Source organism: Atractosteus spatula, chromosome 12 (genome assembly GCF_055471065.1).
Source record: "Atractosteus spatula isolate fAtrSpa1 chromosome 12, fAtrSpa1.hap1, whole genome shotgun sequence".
NCBI classification, from domain to species: Eukaryota; Metazoa; Chordata; class Actinopteri; order Semionotiformes; family Lepisosteidae; genus Atractosteus; species Atractosteus spatula.
In genome coordinates this window covers 2285346-2300357 of record NC_142717.1, presented here as the reverse complement: position 1 = coordinate 2300357, position 15012 = coordinate 2285346, and the positions used below count along the sequence as shown (strand labels likewise).

Below are 15012 nucleotides of genomic sequence, written 5' to 3'. Positions count from 1 at the left end.
AAGAGCTCGGATTCCATCAGATGCGGATTTAGTAGGATTTCGTCCATGGCATCATGTGTGCCAGATTCAGTCCCTGGCTGGTTTTATTTATGGGTCACCAAAGATTTTTAAACTACTTACTATTCTTTGCATTTTAAAAGTTGTACCACTTCTATTTTTTTTACGTTTTACGGAATAGCTTTTTTTAGACTTGTAACTGTTTCTTGCTGGTTTATGGCTTGCGGGATGTCTGTCTGCTAAGTGCTGCAGACGTGAGTGGAGCAGGCCATCGAGCGGGGATCATCCTCCCCCTTTGCGTTAATCTTTTCCTTATGTTCCTGCTACTGCCCTGAATTCCGAACATCGCTCTGAGGTTTATCCTCTGGGTCGCAGTCCGATCCGAAGGCGTTCCGGACTCAGGTGTCCGGGGCAGCCCCTCGAGGTGCCGTTTCCATCACAGTATAACGCACATAGCTGGTGTTCACCGAGAGCAGCCTTCCCAAAGGCGAGCTCAGCTGGGAGTCTCCCGGGTGTCGCTGCGCCGAGACCGCGCAGTCAGCGGGGGAAGAAATGTGTCGGCCTCCCGCCTGGCATACGTCTCGTGTGAGACACGACATCGAGCATGCATGTACCGTGACAGCCCCACACTTCACAGGATTCCCTTCCACACTCTCCAGTTCTTGTCCTTGAACCCAACACGTCTCCCATGAAAGACGTCCCCCTGATAAAGCCGCTCAGTTTGGTTGTGATATAAGATCATTATATCTTGCTTCAGCGGCACACAGACCGATTCAGTGTAAAGATACAGTACTGTTCTTAACTATTGTCTTTTGTCTTGATAATCCTCTTTGGTTTTGTTTTTCTCCTGGATGACAATTCCTCTCCAATTCATGGCCTCAGAGCAAGGTAAACCTCACCATTGGTAGTCTAGATCTTCCTTCATTCCCATTGTAGTGTGCTAGACCCTCACTGCCATGGTCTTTGTCCCCCTGAAGATGCAATACAGTCAGACTAAACTGGAGACTAAGACAAACATCAACACGTCTCCCATGAAAGACGCCGCTCAGTTTGGTTGTGAGTGAGTAACGGGGGGGTTTCAGGGCTTCACTGATCCACCTGCTGTGGTGACGTCCTCAGGGGCAGAAGAGGAGCCCGTGCTGTGGAGTTCCCCGAGTCTGAGCAGTTCATGATGCTGCCCGGCTGGGTTTTTTTTTGGCACATGCTGAGTTTTTGTCTGCAGCTCAGATTTGTGAGCAGCGCTTTGTTGGGCAGTTTCTGTAATAACAGAGCAGCAGTGTAGCACCGCTCAAATAATAGCTTAGGTTGGTTGTATTCCCCTTGATTTCCTGTGAGAATATTATTTTTGCCAGCAAGTTATTTTTTCATCTTTCAGTGGTTTTAAAGTCTTTGGGTATAAAGGAAATGGGTCACGCAGTGTTCTAATTTTAGAGGTTCCTTAATTATTTGACTTGTTCCTTATTTAAAGCTGTTTTTTACGTAGGGAAGGAAAGATTTCTGGCAGTTATCAGACAGGTTTTTTTTGTTTTTTTTTTATTTGGGGAATAAATAAATGTTTGAAAGCCCATCTCGCGTTATATTTTTATATTTGGTGGCAAGAAAAAATGCCTATCTTCTTTGACTTCTTTGTACTGCCACATCAAGTTCTGTATCCTGTGTGATTAATCCTTAGGTTTCTTTTGTGGATTGAACATGTTTCTCATTCCTGCCTCTTATTTTGTAGCCTGAGAGCTCTCTCTGTATAAGAATGCCTCTTTATTGTGTGGGCTTCACAGCTGATAAGCTGCAAACTGGAAGATAATTCTCAACTAACTGCAGTCATAAACCTGTGCAGTAGTGGAGACAGGAGCGGTCTTTAGGGATTCCTGTGAAACATTTATAGTGGGTGACCTGTTACTCTCAGATAGCTTTATATCTATTTTTGGTAACATTTGAGTTGGGAGAACACATTTTCATCATTTATGTTTTGGCTGTTCATGAGGTATTGTTTGTAACTGTTAACACTTCCTCTCTCTTCTTCTTTAAATCAATTTTTCCTTTTCCTTTTGGGAAGTGGGGGTCTGAAGAAAAGTGAAATTTCACCTTGGCTGCGTGAAGACTCGTGTTCTTTTTTTTCCTGGCGAAGAACCAGCAGATCTGAAATGCCCATTCTTGTAGGAAGTCCTGTTGCCTTCAAATCCCAGAATGAAGGAGAAAAACAAGGTTTCACCTGCATACTGGGCAATGTTTTTATTACTGCAAAGAATTCTTTTTTTTTCCCCAAATATCTGAAATCCCACTACAATAAACCCGGCTGGGTTTTGCCAGGAATGTCTGCTTGTTTAGTTCATGAACACGGTACTAATGGAGCTTAACCTTTGAGAGTGTGGGATGGTGGAGCTTTCGAAATTTGCTCCTAGTGAAGTTCGTCTCTTTGTGTTATGTACCCTTTTGTGACAGTCGGTCATAAAACCCGCTCAAAACTTTGAAGAACCACTTAGTTATTAGGGTTGTCTAAGGTGACTGACCAGTGTTTCTCTCCCCAGGTAGAAGACTCAGAGGCAAAGCTTTTTACTACGTGTGTGGGAAGGTGTTCTGTGAGGAGGACTTCTTGGTGAGGGGCTTTGTTTTCAACCTCTGCTTTAGAGGATTGTGGGTCAAGCTGTATTTGGAGCTGGCGCATGCCTGCTCATCAGTCTGCTTCCGCCACAGTGAAAGGATACACCCTCTGCGCTTTTTTCAGCCTGTCTAAGCTTGTACATTTAAGACTGCTGTTTTATTTTAAGATTGCAGTTGTATGCAACATCCGCTGACTAATTCAATTCTACGTGCGTGTAGGTAGGCATGAGCTGGATATCTTCTAATATTTATATGTTACCATAAAAAACAATTTAGGTCTGTTTTTGGTTAAGTGAACAGGTTGTGTTTGACTTCCCAGTTTTTGTGAATAGAAGTGTTATTCTCTTTTTGAGAAAAGAAGAAAGGGTAGACTAAGGAAGTTCAGACAAATATCTGTTATACAGTACCTACGTGGCTCAGTCTGGTATGTTTTTGTGAGTGAGAATTAAGAAAATTTCAAGCTATTTTTCAGTGATTTATTTCAGATGCAAAAGTCCCTGAAATATTGTGAATTCTTCATGGGTTGTGTGTTGTGTGTGTGTGTGCATAGGGACATTTTTCTGTGTTAGATGTAGAATGCAGTTCTAAAGGTCTTCCATCTTTGTTTGCAGTACTCGGGTTTCCAGCAGTCAGCAGACAAATGCAACGTCTGTGGACACCTGATCATGGACATGGTGAGTTCTAATTGTAGGCATTACGTTCTCAAGTCCAGAACTTCTTGCCTAGTTTTTGCTTTTCAGTTTTCTGGTTTCCTGTCGGTTTCTCGTCTCCTTCAAACCTGGGTCTGTGCACTGCTAAGCAGCCTTTCTGGTTGTTTTTGTAGGATAGCTGTTGCATCCCTATTTTGTTTCCATCACAGCTGACAATGTGAGCTTGTGAGTGCTGCTAAAATCTGAATTAATTGCATTTCGGAGCAATGTGGAATTATTTACAAGAATTGCTTCCGAGTACATCATTGCCAGGAAAATTGTTCTCATATGAGTGTGGGTTCTGTTCTTCCATATTAAGAGATTCCACTTTTTCTGTGGCTCTCCAGCCACAGCCTCTTTGATGCAGGCAGATTCGCCCCAGAATGAGCTGGCCGAGTCAGTTCTCTTTTCTCAGAACTCAGCTCTGTTGGGTTAATATGAGCTCTGATGCTCAAAAGATGTCCTACACCAGTACTGGCACCGGTGCCCGTTGCCCCTTGGGTTGTGTCTGGTTTTTAACCGAGCCTTGTTATGAAGAGATGCTCTGATTACTGTATGCTTAGAATGTCCCATTTATTCCTGTTCTAAACCTTTTCAACTGAACTCACACATACTATTGCTTCATATCATTTGTGTTGACTTCATCGTGCGACTACATTATTTATCCACCTCTAAATCAAAGCACTGCTGGTTTAACAGGTAATAATAATAATTCCTTACACATATATTGTGCCTTTCTGGTCACTCCATTCAAAGCACTTTACAGGTAATGGGGATCCCCTCCACCACCACCAGTGTGCAGCCCCACCTGGATGATGTGACGGCAACCATAGTGCGCCAGTACACTCCCCACACACCAGCTCTCAGTGGGGAGGAGAGCAGAGTGATGAAGCCAGTTCAGAGATGGGGGTTATTAGGAGACCATGATTGGTAAAAACCAGGGGGAAAATTTGGCCAGGACGCCGGTGTTACACCCCTACTCTTTTCAAGGAACTCCCTGGGATTTTTAATGACCACAGAGAGTCAGGACCTTGGTTTTACGTCTCATCTGAAGAACGGCACCTTTTGTACAGTATAGTGTCCCCGTCACTGTACTGGGGCATTAGGACCCACACAGACCCCAGGGTGAGCGCCCCCTGCTGGCCCCACTAACACCTCTTCCAGCAGCAACCTGAGCTTCTCCCAGGAGTCTCCCCTCCAGGTACTGGCTAGGCTCCCCCTGCTGGGCTCCAGTGGGCTGCCAGCGGTGAGCTGCAGGGCGAGATAGCGGCTGGTATGGACAATGCATTTCAGAGGGTGCGATTTTTACTGCCCCATTGTCACCATATCTGTACTTGAAACCTTAAGTATTGCCTGACTGTGGTGTCTAAAGTGGGAGGGGAAAAAAAGGTTCTTAATCCATTTTTGCTTTTTGAAACATCTGGATTGAAGTTGGGGAATCTCCTCTGTGCTTCCTTATCGTGAAGTCTGGCGAGAGACCAGGAAAGATCTGGGAATAACCTGAAAGAAATCAAACAAAACAAGCAAACGGCGATCCCATAAGTCAGAGCCTTGGCTGTCTGATGTTAATTCCTTAGCAGACAAAAGATTTTGCCGCTGAAAGGCACTGGTCTGACAGTCTACTCTGTCAGCCCGCCACACACCGTCTACCGCACGTCCATCCTCTTCCCTCGATCACAGGTGCTCCTCCTTCTGGGTTTCCTTCCAGATCCTGCAGGCTTTGGGAAAATCCTATCACCCCGGCTGCTTCCGCTGCGTCGTCTGTAACGAGTGCTTGGACGGTGTGCCTTTCACTGTCGACACCGAGAACAAGATCTACTGCGTCAGGGATTATCACAAGTGAGTGCGCGCTCGGCAAGTCCCTCGGGCGCTCCGGAACGCTCTCCCACCGCCCCTCGGGCGCTCCGGAACGCTCTCCCACCGCCCCTCGGGCGCTCCGGAACGCTCGAAAGGAGTATTTCTTGGCGCTGTGGTGGGTTGTTTGTAGTCATTGTAGTCATGTAGACATGGAAAACCATATTAAATAATGGAGATAATTAAATACAAACTTGTTTGGAGAAAATATCTTGTTGCTACTGCCTTCTCAAACTGAAGACAAAATGAGTGTAGTTATATCTAACAGATTTCTTAATACCCAGCTAATTAGCTTTAACTCCTAAATCTGACACCTGACATTAGAGACCGTCATGACATTGGTAGTAAAATCTAAGCACCATACAGTATATAAAACAGCAGTGAGAAACAGCAAAGTTTCTTACATACTAATTGAAGATATTGTCCAAAATTGCCAAAATAGCATTATTCAGTCATCATTATATCTTGCTTCAGCGGCACACAGACCGATTCAGTGTAAAGATACTGTTCTTAACTATTGTCTTTTGTCTTGATAATCCTCTTTGGTTTTGTTTTTCTCCTGGATGACAATTCCTCTCCAATTCATGGCCTCAGAGCAAGGTAAACCTCACCATTGGTAGTCTAGATCTTCCTTCATTCCCATTGTAGTGTGCTAGACCCTCACTGCCATGGTCTTTGTCCCCCTGAAGATGCAATACAGTCAGACGAAACTGGAGACTAAGACAAACATCACCCTGATAAATTTATGGACCAAAATCAAAATGATGATGAAACCAAACTTGTGATGGTTGCTTATCTTCTCACGAGTCCACATGGAATGGTAATTTCTCGGCTTGTTGGGATAACACAAAATCTGCCCCAACCAAAGCTATTGCTCTGGATGTCCTAAAGATCCTGAAACTAGAGGCAGTTTTGGGGATTTTTTTATCTTTGTATTGGTCTTCTGTGAAGTCTGAAATAGAACCGCTCACCTCTACAGATACGGATTAATAAGCTTCATTGAGAACTCTGGGAGAAGGTGTTTAAAAGAAACGGAACCCTCCTTCTTTTGTAATTTTGTTTAAAAAACCGCTTGTATCAATGAGTGAAATTCCAGCATTTAATCTCTAAAACCAGCAAGTGAAGGACTAACCAATTAAGTATAGTAATAGCAATATTTTTTTTCTTTGTGCAATTCATATTCCCCGCAACTAAAACAACTAGGACAGGCACCACACTTTATAGCTGGGAGGTGTTTTTGGAATCATTGTTTTGAAATTTTCATGATGCAGTCATGAAGACCATGAATGATTGCATCTCAAAGTTTTAGGGGATGTAAACACTATTAATATTCAGCGAAGGTGTCCTCTACTATATTCCTTCATTGCTTAGAAAGCAGGAGGTTAAATTTGGTTTCCAAATAAGGAATTGCAATCAACGTCAAACAGCAGCAAGCCTGTGTTATGATCCCTCACCGTTAGTCATCGGGTCAGGAATGTGAATAAATGGCTGTATTGTGTTTTTATGGGCATCACTGTAACCTGTGATAAATGATGAGTCTGTGGCTTTTGCTTTGATGTTCCTGAAGTTTGACTGACAGTAAAGATCAGTCAAAAAGTCTTAAAAGTTTCATTTTACTGGCTGTAATTAAGCTCTTCTTAAAGTGGCATATTATCTAGCTGAACACAATACGAGATCATCTTGCAATAAAGAGACCTTGGCTTAAATTTTATTTCCTAGCTTTTCCGAATAGCGGTGGATGTAATGAGCAATGCAGAACGCCACCCCACATGGCACACTCAGGGGACGGGCGGATTATTTCTGCGAATTTTCTGTCACGCTTTTCATACAAGAAGACAAGTAACAGGGTACAATATAATGCATCAGTCTGAACAGTGTGTGAAAGTTTTACTTGTTTTTTCTAAAAATGAACATGCAGCTCTTTTTCAAAATTTGCAATATACTTTTATCAGCTGATCGTCTGACTGGGGTCAAAGCATTTTACAATTTATGGATGGAGCATGTTTTTTTTTTGCAAACAAAGAAAGATATTTGATCAGCACAACCATTTTGTATGGACGGTATTATTGAAGATTTTTTTTTAATCAATAGCCTTCAATTAAGCTATAGACAAAAGACAGATTTAAAATAGAATTCTTTATGTAAGGAAAGCCTCTATTTTTTAGTAGAATTCTCAGAATTGGGATGCTTAGAAAAGGCCTTAAAGTGTTAAAGGGTCCACAGGTGTAAATGTCAGACATACCTCTTGATTAAATCAGAGACTGTCTTGGCCCACATACAAGGCATGTTTCCCTGAGCCGAAGGTAAGTTCTCTGTGACGTAGCTGAAGTTAGAGCCGTCTCCCCTCACACAGTGTACCAAGTGTTACTATTGAAGATCCACAGCTCGTTTAACACAAAAGCGGAAATGCTGATGTGACAATGTTTGCCACTTAGGACCCACAGGAATTGTGTCTTGGATGCAAAAAAAAACCATGCCTTTTTGTTTTGTTTTTTTTCTTTCCTTGAAGAGTTCTGGCTCCTAAATGTGCGGCCTGTGCCCAACCCATCCTGCCCTCTGAGGTGAGCCCCCAGAATGCACGGCTGTTTTCTGATGTTTTTGCTATCGCCTTCTGAAGTGTTGTCATGGCAACAGGTTTTATGGCACCCATCTTTCCTCGCTTGTCTCCCTTTCATCTCCACCACAACCCAGATCACCGGATAATTAATCTTTATTCCTTGTCTGATGAACCACTAATTAGAAGTTATTGGGAAGCAGTACCTTGGGAAGGGCTGACATTCCTGTGTAAGACCTCTGTTGTAAAACATCAGATGCTAACACAGATTCCTGTTTAATATTAGTTTATTGCTCTAGCTATTATCCTTTTTTGACCTGGCTAGGGTGTGTCCGTACAGGAGTGAAGAAATTGCGGTCGCGTCTTTTCTGTGCGCGCCCGGCCTTTGTCACCAATCGTGTCCGAACGCGAGTGTTGACGGAGGGCCGGCACCAGGCTGGCTCGATCCGCCCTCCCTGTGTGGGGCAGGCGGACAGGGGGCCCGGCAGCCCCCCCGCGACCACGCCAGCGCCCGACCTCGCCGTGCAGGAGGGGTTCTCGGCGAGGCGGCTGTCCGTCAGGAGGACAGGGCCTTTCCCGAAAAGGCTCGAGAGCCGCTGCCGAGAGGAGCGCCCGGCCCCCCTTCCGCACGGCTGCTCCTGTGCTGCGGCCTCCCTCCGAGAGGTGCAGCCTGGTTGCCCGGGAGAGGAGGAATCGACGAGCCGGGTCGTGGTGTGGTTTTCCCGCCTCAGGGTGTCTGACCTGGTGAGCCGCCGGCAAGACCCTAACGTCCTGCCCGTCTCCCCAGGGCTCCGATGAGACGATCCGGGTGGTGTCCATGGACAAAGACTATCACGTGGAGTGCTACCACTGTGAGGTCAGTGACGCCCCTCCTCCTGGCTGGTGTGGTGCAGCCGCAGTCCCGCGTTCGCAGGACTGCCTGAGCACACAGTCGGGTTCACACCCTCCCACTTCTCTCCAGAGCGTGTGAGCGCTCCTGCGGAGATGGCCGCTGACAGTCCCGGCTGCTGCAGTCATATTAATATCTTACTGTAAAGACTGATCGAAGGCCGGGTAGATTTATCAGTCTCGGCGTCTTAATTGGATTTCCTGTAGTCCGTTTTTGCAGCCTCTCAAAGTGACCTTCAGAAAAAAAGGCTTTTACGCTGCACAGCAGCAAGACCATGAGCTATCCTGGTACAATTGATTTATTGATCCTAGTGTGTGCTTCCCAGTGTCTCGTTACCGCTCTCAGGGGCTGATTGCACCGAGAGCTTTAGTTACAGATTCACTGTCGATTTCGATGCGCAAGACATGAAGATGAATATTGGGAATCGCTTTTGAGAGAGTGAAGAGGCATGAAATAGTACACATTTATTTTCAAAGGCTGGCTGGTTTTTTGGTCTTATCATCGATGCCCACTTTCATTTTAAAGGATCGGGATCAATGTAGCCAAGTCATTAACTCTGTGGTAGAATAGACTTGGGCAGATAATTTCTCTGTTAATACAATACAGTATTTTGCATGGGATTTTATTTATTGTCGCCCCCCTGGTAGTAGTTTGGAATTATTCTTTAAAAGGCAAAATTCAGACTAGTTAAAAAGTACCATAGGTTAACGTGGGAGACCTGCCGGCCGCTCCTGGCCCCGGGCCCCCAGCTCACTCGCCCTGTCCCACCCCGCACAGGACTGCCGGATGGAGCTGAACGACGAGGAGGGCCACCGCTGCTACCCCCTGCAGGGGCACCTGCTGTGCCACTCCTGCCACCTCCAGCACCTGGAGGCTGGCGCCGAGCCCCCGTCTCCCTACCCGCACCGTTTCTGAGCGGCCCGGCGCCTCTTCCCCGGGACGCAGGACTGGAAACCTCCAGGGAGCCGTGGATAAACTTACAAACGCAGAAATGGAGCCGGCCGTCAGACTTCGTTTTTTTTTCCCAGTCGAGGAGAAAGCCTAGTTATTTGAAGGATCTCGCAAGATGCGCCTGCTCTGAAGTGGCAGGCCTCGTTTGCAAAAGCAAAAAGGAGAGAAACAGTCACAAAAAAAACAAACAATCCCGGTCAGATCGCTCAGATTGGGCGCCACCTGCCCGTGAAAATAGTCTGCAGGCGGAGACGAGGGTCGCTTGTCAGGGGGGGACTCGGGTGTCCCCCGACCTGAGAAATGTGAAACCTGGCTTTTGCCGTCTGGTACTGTTAACTCCACTTGTGTTTTCATGGGGGGGAAGAGCACGTTTCCCTTCACACATCCGGAGAAGGACATCTTGGGAGTTTATTCTCACTGGCATACGATTAACTTAGAGGCCTTATGAGTGTTTGAAAATATTTTTTTTTCTTTTTTTTTTGTGTATCTTGTTCTCTGTGTAACCTTTTATGTGTTTTAAAGGGGTGTCCGGCGTATCAGTTAAAATAAATGTCCGGATGGCTTGTCAGAAGACCTGCAGTACTGTGCTTGAGGACTGATGAGTCTCATTTCAGTCCTGCAGGGCACCAGCACTCAGGTTTTATAAATCTTTTTATCCACTTCAGAGCTGCGAAAATGCATAAATTTGGTCAATGAACCATGATAAGACATACTGTACATGGTTCTACACACATAGCCCTTGAGCTCTGGAGTTAAGGATCTCTGCTGCTCGTTGTGATGTATTAAACCGAATCTGCGCTGTGGATCATCAAACAAAAACCCCAGTGCCCAAGGATTTCTTTTATCTCAGTTTGACTCCTTTGTTTCTGTAAATCCAGTGAAAGCTTGTGAAAAGCTTTGTGATGAATATTAAAAAATACTGGTTTCAACTCGTCTACCCCTACCTTGCAATAAAATGTCCCAACATCTCGCATTCTGAGTGAAGAATTAATTGCATTTGCTTAATACCAAAATTGTAAAACGTTAAACAAGTTTTTTATGTCCTTCAACCTGCTGGGGTCAATTTGGGTTGATAGTAAAGTGATGAATATGAAGATTTAAAAACAATTATGAATATGGCATTTCTGTAAGTGGCATCTCTTCCATCTAATTTTGTCTTCTGTATTGTTGTATTTTGTTATCTTTAAACAGTATTTACATTATGCAAAATACGATCAATACATGCATTTGTAAAATTACTGTTTATTTACCATACGGGGGATCTGTGTGGAATATAATATCTACATGTGAAACTGCAGTGCCTTGAAAATAAAGATCATGTGCTGTGTGCCTTTGGGAAATGAACTTTAACGATGAGTGCAATGATTCACATTAAACACGCATTTCTGAAGGATGATTCTAAGCAGCTGGGTAATGTGCATGAAAGAGATCAGCGTGTTAAATCTACATCTTGTGTGTCTTTATTGAGGTAATGTGGCATAACGATAAAAAAGCAGATCGAAACTTTGGTTCTTCAGCAAAAAATATGGACTTGAAATCCAGAGATGTTATGCCCAAGCTTTGCAATGCATGTAAATGCAAGACCTGATCTGAGAATAATGTGTTCAGTTTTGGTCACTATTCCACACATTATGTTACAGTTCAGAATGGAGCTACAGAATTAATCCTGGTCTCAGGGTAGTATTATATAAAGTGATTCAAGTAGCTTAATATATTCTGTCTAGAATAAAGGAGATTGAGAGCTGTAGATTGAAAACTAAAAGGGAATACATTTAAGATAAATAGGAAACACTTATACAAAGAGTTGTAGGTGCTGGGAGCAGGCTTTCCACATACTGTACTGTAGGTGGTTGGAGTTCAGAGGCGAGACTCCTTCAGGAAACAGTTGGATGTAAGTTTATATTCACTTAGCAAATAAACAAGCAGCCAAGATGGGACAAATGGATTTTTTTTTCATTTGCATCCTCTGTGTTCTTGTTCAGACCCTTTTCCAGTAAAGTTTTTAACTGGGGGAAAAAAAAAGTACAGCAAAAAAAAAAGTTCACCATCTGCTGCATGTTCTAGCCATCAGCTTTCTCCATCAGTTCCCTCCAGCTGTACAGCTGGTTACCAGCAAGTCAAGTCACACACTCCTAGTTACCCAGTGCTTCGGAAACCAGGGTGACCTCCAGTCTGATGAAGCTTAAGACCTTTATTTCCAGTTTTGTCCTTTCGGTTTGGGATGAGCTGTATATGAAAGAGACGAACACTGCCCTCTGCCGTTTCTCCAGATGAGGACATGTGTCCGCTTACACGGAAACAATGGGATTTGAAAAGGTTAATTATCTGGGAACTTTGAAACACATTTAATACCCAGAGGATTCTCTGCGCTACCATAGTGAGTACAAGTTTGTGTGTGGGCACAGAATTTAATGGAACAAAACCAACTGAAAAATAATAATACTTCGGTTAAACAGGGGAATAGTCTTGTAAGGTAAGGAGGCAATTTGTGCAACTTTTTAAAAGCGCAGTAATGGAATTAAGTGCACAACTAGAGGTTGGCAAGTGCTTTAACACTTAAAACAGTCAAAAGGGATTCAACGTCACGAAAACGTTGTGTAACGTAAGACGTCTAGACGTCTAGAAGAGATCTTTTCGTAGAGATCGGTCGAGACCGGACTGAAGAGATCCACACCACTGCCCTATTTACACATGCGTAGAATTGGCCAGCTTAAACTGAGTACACCCGGGAAAGACAAGGAGGTCTTTGTGTTTGACGTTACAACAGACTGACTCATAACTCATGAAAAACTCAAGTAAAATCACGTCAACGCGGGGAAAATGTGCCCAGTTGTAAACTGGGATAAAAGCTGAAGTGAAAGCTGGATCACTCGGACAAAAAAAGAAAAGGCAGGAGCGAAGGGCATGTTTTTAGCTCTTATTTGCTCAGCTGCTCTCAAACATCTTAAATAGCCTCCTCACCTGCGTCCAGCCATGTTTCAGACTAATGAGGTAATTTAGGGGTTACGCAACAGCTAATAATGACTTTAGTGTATCGCGGTCAGTCATGAATGATCTGTTAGTCGAAATGATACCAAAAGCGTTTATTCAATATCTAAAATCTGTGTACTTCGCAGAAATAGAATAGTGCCCATGATAAAAAATCAAACGTGTCCGAAATTCAGTCTGCGAAAAATCACATCTTCACGCCCTTGATGTGTAAGAGTATGAGACGGCAAAGAATAAAAACAACAGTGAAAAATAACATGCGTGTATTTTTTATTCACGGCACAAAAACTAGGAGGACAGATTTTCTGTGCTCCGCTAGTTGCACTCAACCGCAGCAAAAAAAAAAACCTTGTGAATAACAGTTACGCGTGGGTATACCGCAGGTAAAACAGTTTATATTAAATATCTCCTACGAAGGCAATGCACACGTTCGTTTTAAAGCACCAGTGTAGTAATAATGCACTGCATTGCAAACAACGCTTCAAGACAATTTTGTGCTGGCGGAAAAAAAAAAAAAGGAGTCGAGCCAGCCAGGAGTCGAACCTAGAATCTTCTGATCCGTAGTCAGACGCGTTATCCATTGCGCCACTGGCCCGCTGCTGCATGTGGGACAACTTCCCTATTCATCGTCAAGCTGGTGCGCCCCGCCCCCGTCTCTGTTCATTGCTGGCGGCACGATCCAATCACAGCCCGCATCGCTACCAGAAATGAACCAATCGGAACGTCGATCCTCCACCCCTGGTGAAGTGTCGCCCAATCGTAGCTCGTCTTTCTACCAGGAATGAGCCAATCGCGTGTCGGAGAGCGGCTCCCTTGCTCCGCCAGTCACGTGTCATTTCCGCTGTTCAAACTCACGGCGCCAGGGGGACGTGAGCTCGTTTCTCTCTCTCTTTATGTATATTGTACCTGCAAACCTACTTTTCTTGTGTGCACAACACAGGACACGTCTCCCGTGTGACACAGTTGTATGCGTGGGTCACGGTTAAGCGTGCGCTCTTATTAAATGGTTCATTTTACCTTCACTGCTGTCACTGGCAAAGACGTCAGCCACTCGAGTGTAAAAAAAAAAACTGGTTTGAAATGCAAAATGTCTTGAATGCGTCTGAGCAACAGTGTCCTTCTAAAGTAACCAGAACCTTGGACAGCCTTCATGATGTGTTGCTCTTAGCCAGGTCACTTTGAAGTAGCAACATTTATTACACAGACACATGCAGAAGGCTTCGCAGCCGAAAGAGATGTGCCCCTGGTCTTTCTCGGCGTGGAATAAACCTTTACTTGTCCCTTTGCAGATGCCTGTATTTGTTAATCGGCAGTGTCTACTCCACACATTAAAAAAAGAATAGGTAATGGGAAAGAATAATAAAAAAAGTCATGATTACATAAATATTCAAACCCTTTCTTGGGGCAGACCTATATTTAGTTAGTACAATTTTACCTTAACGAGCCACACAATTAGTCGGGTGACCTCTCTGTGTGTGCAGTGATAATGGTTCACAGAGGTGCACTTTGTGTTAGTATTGTATAAAGCCGTAGCAAGACCTCATTTAGAATATTGTGAGCAGTTTTGGTCACCACGTTACTGAAAACGTTGCTGCTCTGGGCTCATTCCAGAGAAGAGTAACCAGATATATGCTGGGGCTGAAGGAAGCAAACATTTCTAATCTTTTTTAATCCACACCTGAAGAAGGCTTCACGGCCGAAACGTTGTGTTTTCTTTCTCCCTTTTTTTCAGTATGGAATAAACCTATTGTTCCTTTGCAGCCTACGCATGCTGACGCAGTTACCCACCTGAATTTTTCATCTTAAACAGAGAAGACTACAAAGGAACCCGGGTCAAGTGTTCAAAAACACTGACAAAGTCAGCCTAGTGTATTTCTTCAGACTGAAGAGTGAAACACGAAGCAGAAGACACAAGTGGAAAGTAAATGAAAGTACTGTTAAACCAGAGAACAGGAGGTACTTTTTTTACTCAAAGGGTTGTGGGGTGTGGAAGAAGCTGTCCGGCTACATTATTGACATTGTCGCTCTTCTTTAAAGAACCAGTTGGATGAGATCCTGGGACCAGTTAACTACGAAATACCGACCAGGACAGATGGCCCAGTGACTGCCAGTCCTGTCACCTTTCACGTGTTCTCATGTTGTAAAGAAAAACAACTGGGATTGCTCTTGCTCTTTACGCATTAAGGATTGTTTTTAAAGTTTGTTTTTAGTTTTGTGTTGCAATTCACATGAAAACCTGTTCTGGTAAATCTGGCTACATAAGGTGTATACTGTGGTTGACCTTGAACAGCCCGTTAAAGACAAGCATGAGGTTTAACATCAAATAGTTGGGATGCAGATGCTTTATGCGTTAATTAATATGAATAATTAATCGATTCATGAAATGTTATTTTTAAGTGTCCCGTGAATTAAGTGACTACATTAGTGTCGGTTATAATACTGTTTCGTGAAAGTTGGAATGACAAGTTCTTTTAAGAGTCCACTGAAATTGG

At 44.0% G+C, this 15012-nt stretch overlaps 1 protein-coding gene and 1 non-coding gene across 2 annotated transcripts in view; one reads left to right on the top strand and one right to left on the bottom strand.

Annotated features, from left to right (window-relative positions):
* LOC148822535 (LIM domain-containing protein 1-like) overlaps window positions 1-10872 on the top strand; it is a 29481-nt gene extending 18609 nt beyond the window's left edge. The window contains exons 3-8 of the mRNA XM_088928642.1: window positions 2523-2590; window positions 3207-3269; window positions 4993-5123; window positions 7648-7699; window positions 8480-8548; window positions 9359-10872. Coding sequence (XP_088784768.1) covers window positions 2523-2590; window positions 3207-3269; window positions 4993-5123; window positions 7648-7699; window positions 8480-8548; window positions 9359-9496 — 521 coding nt within the window. The 3' untranslated portion in view covers window positions 9497-10872. The remainder of the gene's footprint in view (window positions 1-2522; window positions 2591-3206; window positions 3270-4992; window positions 5124-7647; window positions 7700-8479; window positions 8549-9358) is intronic.
* A 2170-nt stretch (window positions 10873-13042) lies between these two features.
* On the bottom strand, window positions 13043-13115 carry trnar-acg (transfer RNA arginine (anticodon ACG)). Its single transcript has one exon. It is a non-coding gene; the product is annotated as a tRNA-Arg (tRNA).
* Between the last annotated feature and the right edge of the window lie 1897 nt (window positions 13116-15012).